This window comes from Hoplias malabaricus, chromosome 10, assembly GCF_029633855.1.
Source record: "Hoplias malabaricus isolate fHopMal1 chromosome 10, fHopMal1.hap1, whole genome shotgun sequence".
NCBI lineage: Eukaryota > Metazoa > Chordata > Actinopteri > Characiformes > Erythrinidae > Hoplias > Hoplias malabaricus.
The window spans coordinates 29,932,983-29,942,796 of NC_089809.1; the positions used below are offsets into that span (position 1 = coordinate 29,932,983).

At 39.7% G+C, this 9,814-nt stretch overlaps 1 protein-coding gene across 2 annotated transcripts; it reads left to right on the top strand.

The window, feature by feature from the left end:
• Positions 1-974: 974 nt before the first annotated feature.
• Positions 975-7,363, top strand: lyplal1 (lysophospholipase like 1). 2 transcript variants are annotated; one of them, XM_066683350.1, is made up of 5 exons: positions 975-1,118; positions 3,836-3,935; positions 4,142-4,311; positions 6,056-6,171; positions 6,582-7,359. In XM_066683350.1, the coding sequence occupies exons 1-5, from the start codon at positions 1,034-1,036 to the stop codon at positions 6,825-6,827; spliced, it is 717 nt and encodes a 238-aa protein (XP_066539447.1). In that variant the 5' UTR covers positions 975-1,033; the 3' UTR covers positions 6,828-7,359. The 2 variants fall into 2 exon arrangements, with proteins under 2 accessions (XP_066539447.1, XP_066539448.1); XM_066683351.1 differs by having other exon boundaries at positions 1,036-1,168; positions 6,582-7,363.
• The last annotated feature ends 2,451 nt before the right edge of the window (positions 7,364-9,814 follow it).

A 9,814-nucleotide genomic window follows, 5' to 3' on the forward strand; every position in this document is an offset into this window, starting at 1 on the left:
AATGATTTGACATAAATCATACTTATTAATAATTTAATTGTGATTTCTTGTTAATTTCATGCTAGTAGTTTTCTATCCTTGTCCTGGTGGTCCTAGACATTTTAGAGATTCAACAGACATGATGCAACTAAAGAGCTAATTAACAACCCTTTCCAAATTTGAGGTTGGTGTGATTGAGTGAGGGGAAAAATAAAACTACAACATTCATCAACATGCACCCAGCTTGAGAACCACTGCTATATGCAATTAATATACATGCAATTAATTACAAAATTTAAATTGGTAAAACTGGTTAATTTCTGCTTCCTAGCTGTGTTTATTTTGCTTACACAAGTTGTTTATGTAAAGTCCTATGTTGTGCTTAAACCCATATCTGAAGTTGAATCTTGAGAAAGAAAAGATTTGGAAAGGTTTGTAGAAATCTTATTGTATAACGCAATAAAAACAAAACCTCTGCAGCTAACACTTGAAATTTTTTTTTTCTTTTAATTGTTGTATAGATGTAGTAAAATTGTAGAGTATTACATAAACGTTGATACATAAATTACCTGGAAAATTGAAAATAACACTCATGAAAGACAAAAAAGAAACTTGAGAGAGCTGGCTAGGAGAGCAGACATTGGATACAGTGAGAGATAGAAGGGAGATGAAAGAGGGAGCATCAGAGAGGTGAGTGTGTTGGAGTACAAGCCACTGAAGTAACTCTGTTAGTCCCTCAGGATAATTCTGAGAGCCTTTCAAGAGCAGCTTGCATTTGAACACTTTCCTGAATGTGCCTATGCCAGAGAATTTAAGGTAGTACCTTCAGTACACAGTGTCCACCAGGTTAAAGGCCTTAAACGAGGAGAAGTGTAGTGGATGCTGGAGCAGTGCTGGGGCTCACAGGAGATGCGCTCTCTCTCTCTCTCTCTCTCTCTCTCTCTCTCTCTCTCTCTCTCTCTCTCTCTCTCTCTCTCTCTCTCTCTCTCTCTCTCTCTCTCTCTCTCTCTCTCTCTCTCTCTCTCTCTCTCTCGCGAGATCTCGACCGGTCGTCATGGCGGCTGTGGAGAAGCTGCGGAGGTGTGTGGTGTCTCAGACTGGAAAACACACCGCCTCCGTCCTCTTTCTACACGGCTCAGGTGCCCGAGTGACGTTTGTATTATGGATTTAAGAGCCGGAGCGATTTTCTGTTGAGTTAGACTCATTTTTGGCTTTCAACAGTGCCGTTTTTTTCTGTCGCTAACATGCCGTGACTTTATAGTAATAATGGTAAAACTGGTCAGTCTGGTCAAGTTGGTTAACGATACACATTTAATTCCCTTCTACACAGTCGCAGTCGAGCTAATATCTCCAGCTAATAATGTCTGTCTGAGCTCTGAAAACCTGCGCAGGGCTGTGTACTGTTTGAACCTGTTGGAAATGCTGCAGAAAGTGATTCTGGATAAAGCCTGCATGTAGTGGAGGCTCTTTTCACTAGAATAATGGTAGACTGCAGTAACGTTAGGTCGATTATTTTTATCAATATCCTTGTTCAACAATTTTGTTCACAATTTACAGTATCACTGCATTGATCCAGTGACGTAGATAGTTCCACAGTGAACATTCAGTATTTGATCAAATTTAGAAAACATTTTTTTAACATTTAAACCAACTATTTGGATCTGGAGTGCTTACTAATCCAAAAGTAGTAAAATAAAACCTCACTAAGGGTATTTTTTGTGGGTTGCATGAGTCAGTCTGACTTTGTGTTATATCTTACATAGAGGGCAGACAATGTAGACCAGGGGTGTCAAACTCATTTTCACAGAGGGCCACATCAGCATCATGGTTGCCCTCAAAGGGCCAGATGTAACTGTAGAGCAGTATAAATGTAACTAAGTGTAACCAAGTTTAATGTAGAAGAAATCTAAGTACTCCTTAATGTTAAATAACTCTGAATTTATTATTTATTCAACTTATAAATATATGCATAGATGTAAAAATGTTTTCTTGTTGCTCTGTAACAACATAAATCCTGTTCATTTGTGAGGTTACGAAACTCATATTACTCCATCAATCAACGATCAAAATATCCAAGTGAATAAAACAAAATTTCATCAAAAACAATTTATGACCTTCAGCATACACCGCTTCAAAAATGCACCCTCTGAAAAAGACTTAGACGCACGAGTGATTTCTTCAGCTACAATAAAGCTAGCTTTCACAGCTGCGTCATTTTGGGCCGTAGCTCTTGTGAACGTATTCTGCTGCGATTGCAGTTTGCCTTTTAATTGTTGTACAGTTTATAGCTTGTCTTGCAGGCTAACTTTGGCATACCTAGCTCCGTGTTTTGTATCAATGTGCAGACTTAAATTGTACTCCTTGACAACTGCCACCGCCTCATAACACAAAAGACATACCAGTTTTTCTCCTTGAAGCACAAACATGTATTTGCCTTCCCATCTCTCTTGAAACTGTCTTCCATTGGCATTAATTTTTCTTTTCCTGGACATTTTGGGATCAATATTTGTAGCTATTTCTTAATTCCACTTGTTGAAAAAATCACTTTGAAGAGTAGTCTAGTGGTGGAATGCTGTCACTTGGCGGGCAACATAATTGGCATGCATTGTGGGAAATGTAGTTTAAGGTCAATGCACGCTTTAGAATTAGTGGCAGAATAATTAATAATTAAGTCTAAATGATGATTTTCTAAAAATGCATTGACCCTAAACTCCATTTTCGACAATTCATGCCAATTATGTTACCCGTGAAGCGATGGCATTAAGCCACTAGATTGCAGTCAGTCAGATCTTTTAAGCTCTTGCGGGCCACATCAAATGACACGGCGGGCCACATTTGGCCCGTGGGCCTTGAGTTTGACACGTGATTAAGACAGTCTTGTCTAAATCTCTCCAATCACAGCACTGGACCTGTGTAAAACTAATTTAATTGTGAGTTAAACACAAGGAAATAGAGGGATAAAACTACTGAGTACAACCACCAAAAACAAGGGTATAAAGAGAATTTACATTTGTTACAAAATCTATGCAAAACTAAACAAGAATGTTTAGCAGTCTAACACAGTTAATGACAGATTGAAGGCCCTTAAAAGGCACTTGTTTAGTGTAAAATACATTTATGATGCCTTTTTACTATATAGATACACAGATGTTGGAAATAGTTGATTGAATTACCTATATACAAACATGCTATCTAATACATACTATAATTTATAAAAAAAAGTAAGCTGTACAATGTCACTTTTAAAACAATGTCTACATCTGTTTTTGATAATGCTACCTATATTTTGCACTTTAAAATGTTTATGATATATAAACTAATGTTAATGGGTTAAAATGACCAAAATCATGGCTTTGCACTTCATGCTGATATTCAAAAATAATGTGCCTTCTCTTGTAAAGTCTAGGTTTTAAGGAGCTATAGAGATATTTTCCCAGAGTGATAGCAATTAAGCCTAGCCCTGGACTACCCAGCATTTTGAATTGTGATTTTCCTTTGAAAGGTGGACATAGTCTAGGCTCAATCTCTATCTGGGAAACCACCCCATAAGGTTTTGTTCAGAGAGTGACAGTATGCATTTTAAGTGTTCATTTATCTATGATTAACTGATGTCACTGAATATAGTCCTTTTAAATAGCTAAGTCTGATAGTATATATTGTTTTTGATCTTGATATTTGGGCTACCTGTTTGTTCTATAACTGGCTATTTGTGTGTTTGGGCCAATATCACAGATATGAGTGTCCTGAATTTGTATATGAATAAACACCGTACTCCTTTTGGTTTGTGTGTTCAGTGCATTAATAGAACTGCTTGCAGTACTGAAGTGCTTTGTGATTTTTTTGTTTAATGTGTTAGGAGACACAGGGCCGGGATTACAAGCTTGGGTTCGTGATGTGTTGGCAAAGGACATGGCTTTTGAACATATCAGAGTGATCTTCCCCACAGCTCCTGCACGGTATATTAAGATATTTAATCCTGTTGAGTTGAACATCACTCTAATTACATATTTTCTCTAAATGATTGGAGTCATGTGTTAATCTGATCCTAGGTTCATGCTGAATTCTCAACAGTCATGTTTACCATGTTCAAATAATGCCAGATGTAACTGATTAAACTTTGTGTATTAACTGCTAACTTTGACTTATAACTGCATCTCCTCAGGCCGTACACGCCCATGCATGGGTCACTGTCTCACGTGTGGTTTGACCGTTACAAAATCTCTCGTGACTGTCCGGAGCATTTGGAGTCTATTGAAGAGATGTGCAGTAATTTAGGAGCTGTAGTCCAAGATGAGATCCGAGCCGGTGTACCCAAACACAGGATGGTTATCGGTATGGCTTCTGTTTTATTAGCCCCCTGCCATTCTCTCTCCCTGTATGCCATCTTCATTTCCTTCTCCTTTATTGCTTTACTCGATCTTACATTCTCTCACACATCACTTGTTCCAAATTAAAGAGAGTTTCGGGCCACTGCTCTTATGTTTCTCTCTGGTTGTATAAAGTAAGGAATGAAACTTATCAAATTTCTTTTTCCTTTCATATGTTGCCAAAGTGGGCTTAAAAAAGAATTTCTGGAAGATACTCGGGTTGCTCCACAGCTTTATCTCAAAATATTTGAGTTATCAGGTTCACACATAAATCACAGTGAAATAAAAGTGGCAGGAAATGGTGCTGTAAGAGAGAATCATAGCATAGTCCAGGTAAAGTTCCCTCAGGAAATGTGCAGGAGGTTGTATGGAGGATAAGTCACAAAGAGGTTATGCATGTAAGCTTTGGCAGACTGGTAAGAGCAATGACAACAGATGGAGAATGGTTAGCTGTTGAGGCAAGAAACATATAAATACCCAAAAATACTTGAGTAAAATGTGAAAAGGGGAGAAAAAACAAAGCTTTGTGTGAAAGGCCTAGTGTGGAAGGACAGAAAAGCCCCTGAACTTGGTTCCAGAGAAACTGATTCAAAAAACACATGTTCCTGCGAGACTGCTGAAATATTATCTTCCTAAATCATAACATTTTGTCATTAACTATAAATACTCATTGGAGTCACTCCGCATGCTGGAGAAACGAAGTGGTCTGTACCCTGAGTCCACTTCCCGGGCTGACGGACTGACAAGCGCCAGAACTTTCCATGGAAAACGTTTTTCAAGAGGGCGACCGTAGGCTATTGTGTATGTTTTTCAGTCCTTTAGGTGTACCGATCCATGGGAAAAGCCCTTGAGAAATGAGGTATCAAACACACATGCAGGACTTCTAGCCAAACAACTCTAGGCAGAAGCAGAAAGGTAGAGGGTTTGGGGTGGTTGAAAAATATGAGGCGTGTTTCAGTGGAAATGAAATAGACCTGTCTTAGTTAAGCTGTAATTAATTAAGACAGCATTCCCAGGACACAAGGTCACAAATGCCTGTGGCATTACTGTCTGTCACTTAAAGAACATGTGAACCCTATCCATCCTTTCTCAAGCACTGCTCCACCTACCCACTCTGACAGAGTGATGGCTACTAGTGCACTTTCCCAGATGTGCACTCAGTGCCCAAGTTTGCCCAGATGTGTGAGATTAAGGACAGATTCGTGAAAGGGGTTCCAGAGAAATGGAGGTTTGATGATGTGGAACTAAGGACCAGCTTTCATTTGCATTTCAGGTTTGTTTGGGGGTTTTTTGTGTCAAAGACGTCTTAAGCTATATATATTTTTTTATGTTTATTAATTAGCATTCATATGTTTGGTTCCATGTCAATTTGACTTGTTTAATACATTAATCAAAGCATAATTTCAGCAAGTCTGACAATTTGTTGTAATTAGTTCTAGATTGTAGTGCTCTTTTGTTTTTTGTTTTTTCTATTTCTCCATTCTCTTTCTCTACAAATATACTGCCTATGTATTTTGGGCACAAATCTGTCACTTAACTTTTCCAGTGGATGAATCATCATATCACAGCCACAAAGCATAATTAAATACAGCTGTTTTACATGTTGTTTTGCTGCCTGATGAAAACAAGAATCCATCATTCAGCTGTAGCACAGAGTGAGACCGGCTACATAATCTCATAATCTCAGTGTTCTGTTTTGTTCTGGCAAGGTGGGTTCTCTATGGGTGGAGCCATGGCATTACACCTGGTGTGCAGATACTTCCAGGATGTGGCTGGGGTCTTTGCTCTGTCCAGCTTCCTTAATAAGGACTCAGTTGTGTATCAGGTAAACAAATATCCCTTAGTACAGTTTGGATACTGTGAGGAGTTAATGCATTGTGGTTAGTTGTGAAAGTGTGCGTTGCATTTCCGATACAAGTAGGAGTTTGAATGATACTAACCTAATTCCCATATAGTTTTCCCTGTTTGTGGCCTCTGATTGATATGTTTACTTTCTTCCGATGTTGCTTGAGCTTAGTAATTAACAAACTCATAAACCTATTCTATTTTGGGGTCAAATTTGGATACATTCCTTGGCGTGTCTTTGCATATCTTTCCTGGTATGAGACATTTTTTCCCACCTGTTTGCAGTTTGTGATCCAATACAAAATTAGCTCCATATTTGAAAATCTTAAAAGAAAACAGTAAAAATGTGATTCCAAAAATACCAAACCTGCTTCTATTTTTGGTGTGTAGGCTGTTGAAAATGCAACACAGCGTCCTTTACCAGAACTCCTCCAATGTCATGGAACAGCTGATGAGCTGGTGTCCCACACCTGGGGAGAGGAGACCAGCTGTCTGCTGAAAAAGGCTGGCATGAATACCTCATTCCACTCTTTTCCTGGACTCAACCACCAGCTCTGCAGGGCAGAAATGGAGCTCCTGCACTCCTGGATTCTGAAGAAGCTTCCATCTGAAAGTGCTTTCAGTGCTGGACACTGAGCATTGCACTTCTTAGTCTCTCCTGGCCAGTTGATTTCTAATAAAATGTACTAACTTTATACTCTTGTTTTTATTGTGTTTAGTAATGCTTGGTCTTGGCCTCATAAACTGCTAGGTATGTTGCACCTGCTAGTGCTAATTTGTTTGCTCTGCAACATTTGTAGATTTTGTAAGTATGTATTAGCAGGGGTTAATATAACTGTAAAACTGTACTGTGTGGATTCTGCTCTGCCCACATGTGTTGCCCCTGAAGAAAAAGAAAAAAAAACAGCACTTATTGTGCACATTTTGCAGCTGGCAGCACTAACCACATTAAAGGTCTGGCTGAAGCCATGCTGCAGTTCTAGGATGAATGTTTCTCCGAGCCTGCTTTGACTCATTATGGCTGTGGTCAGGCTGGAGCGGCAGGTAGAGCTATCACCGGGGAGCAGGAATGCCACTCAGCTCTGCGGTCTGGAGCTGGATTCCGACCCGTTTGACACCCTTTCCGTTTCCTGCCCAGTGTAGTAGCACACCTCCCCCCCACCCCCCCACCCAAATAAAAACTTAACTATTATCCTTCTCTCTCTTGAAATCTGCTGAACATGTGTTTCGAGGTCTGGACTGTTTGCTTGGTAGGCTGAGGCTGTAACACAGTTTGCTTCATTAATGGTTATTGGGAGGAAGTGGTTAGTGATTTCAGTGTGTTTTGTTTAAGGTTGTGTGGGCATTTCTCTCAGATTATTCAGTCAGGCCACAGGCCAAGGCCAACATGCCCAAACACTCTGAGCAGAACTGAGAAATGTAACTCATACTGTAAATGAAAGTTGGCTTTAAAGTTAATCAAAAGGCTTTTTTTAATTAAATAAATAAAACAACAAAGAAGACTTGAGCTGATGTCTACAGCTGTTCAGTCCAATAAGTTCACTCATTCTTTGAGTCTTCTCTTGAGTCTCGGCACACATTTGTGAAGGCCTCATCTAAATCTATAAATCAATCGTTTGTGAACTAAAAAAATCAGCTAATATCTAAGTGTATTCTAATGCTATTTTATTAAATATATATAAATATAATAGTGTGCTGGAATCTGAGAATATGCAGTGGAAAATAAATGGCACCAGAATTGAATTTGAAGTTGAATAATATTGTATACAACCTCAAAAATACTTAAAAGTACATGCTCATGATCATAACCAATAGCTATTTGTTAGCCTCAGCTATGGACAAATGATGGCAATGCCACTCATATATAATTAAAATTTATGAAGAAGTAATCCACACTGGAGAAAATATGAGCTAATGGCAGCAGGACTGAGGCTGTAACTCACCAGACTGTCTTACCCAAATTGCTTCACAATTGAAAAGAAAATGTTTTGCATTTCATTACATCACTTGTATGCTCTTTTTCATTCCAGCATATAAACTAAATGGCCAAAAAGTTTTGGCGATGGTAATGTCATGTTTTATTGTGCAAAATAATGCTGGCTAACGTGAATTCAGTTATGAACCTGCATGACAGCCTGTCTTTAGCACTACTATTTGAAAAGAGCTAATATCTGGCATGTGAACCTCATACACTGATCGGCCATAACATTGACCACCTCCTTGTTTATACTCTTACAGTCCATTTTCTCAACTCAACTGGCCATACAGCAGCTCTTTGTAGTTTTACAGCTACAGAGAGTAGTCTATCTGTTGTCCATCAATTTCAGGAATGATTTGGCTGGTGGAGTCAATTGTCAGGTCACTGACCTGGTGGAGTCATGAGTTGTGTGACTGTGTATTTTGCTGGTATGAGTGGATCAGCCCCAGCAGTGCTGCTAGAGTTTTTAAACCCTGTGTCCGCTCAGTGTCCACTCTTAGACACACATCTTGTTGGTCTGCTTTTTAAGGTTGAAGTCAGAGGCAGTAATTCATCTGCACAATTTGTGTTTCCAAAGTTTCCAATGTGGGGGTGGGGTAGTGGTGGGGCACAGCAAGAAAAATAAATGAGATACATATTGCATGTCACTTGTAATAATTCCACATTCGTATTTGTAATTTTATTTAGTTCCATAAGAAGTTGCAGTTTAATATGAATTACATATTTTAAAATAATTCCAGTGGAGTTTGGAAGCAATATAAGTGTATGTGTGTGTTGGAGTTGGTGGGCGGATTAAAAATCGTCTCATCTACAAAAAGGGGCAGAAAATATTTGAGAACCACTGCTTTGTTCTGCCCCCTCCAGGGTGTATTCCCGCCTTGCGCCCAGTGATTCCAGGTAGGCTCTGGACCCACCGCGACCCTGAAATGGATATGTGGTTACAGATAATGAATGAATGAATGAATGCTTAGTTCTTCATCAGGAAATTTTTGGTTGGTGGATTGTTCTCAGTCCAGCAGTGACATTGAGGGGTTTAAAAACTCCAGCAGCACTGCTGTGTCTGATCCACTTTTACAAGCGCAACACTCAATAACGCAGCACCACAATGTCAGTGTCACTACAGTGCTGAGAATTATCCACAAGACAAATAATACCTGTGGTGGTCCTGTGGGATTTTGACCATTTGAAGAACAGGGTAAAAAGGTTCAAACAAAATGTATGCAGAGGAACAGATGGATAACAATTTGTAATGTTCGATTAATATATGTTTAATGTGTGGTGGGGTGGCATGGGGGCACAGCAGGTAGTGTCGCAGTCACACAGCTCCAGGGACCTGGAGGTTGTGGGTTCGATTCCCACTCCGGGTGACTGACTGTGAGGAGTTGGTGTGTTCTCCCCGTGTCCGCGTGGGTTTCCTCCGGGTGTTCTGTTTTCCTCCCACAGTCCAAAAACACACGTTGGTAGGTGGATTGGTGACTCCAAAGTGTCCGTGAATGTGTGTGTGTGTGTGTGTGTGTCTGTGTTGCCCTGTGAAGGACCTCCATGGTGTATTCCCTGCCTTGCGCTCAATGATTCCGGGTGGGCTCTGGACTCACTGCGACCCTGAATTGGATAAGCGGTTACAGATAATGAATGAATGAATAAT

Bases quoted from the DNA above. Each gene is read 5' to 3' on its own strand.
- lyplal1 (XM_066683350.1), top strand. From the start codon at position 1,034: ATGGCGGCTGTGGAGAAGCTGCGGAGGTGTGTGGTGTCTCAGACTGGA. The intron at 1,119-3,835 runs GTGCCCGAGTGA...TTAATGTGTTAG, and splicing joins CCTCTTTCTACACGGCTCAG to GAGACACAGGGCCGGGATTA. The intron at 4,312-6,055 runs GTATGGCTTCTG...TGTTCTGGCAAG, and splicing joins CAAACACAGGATGGTTATCG to GTGGGTTCTCTATGGGTGGA.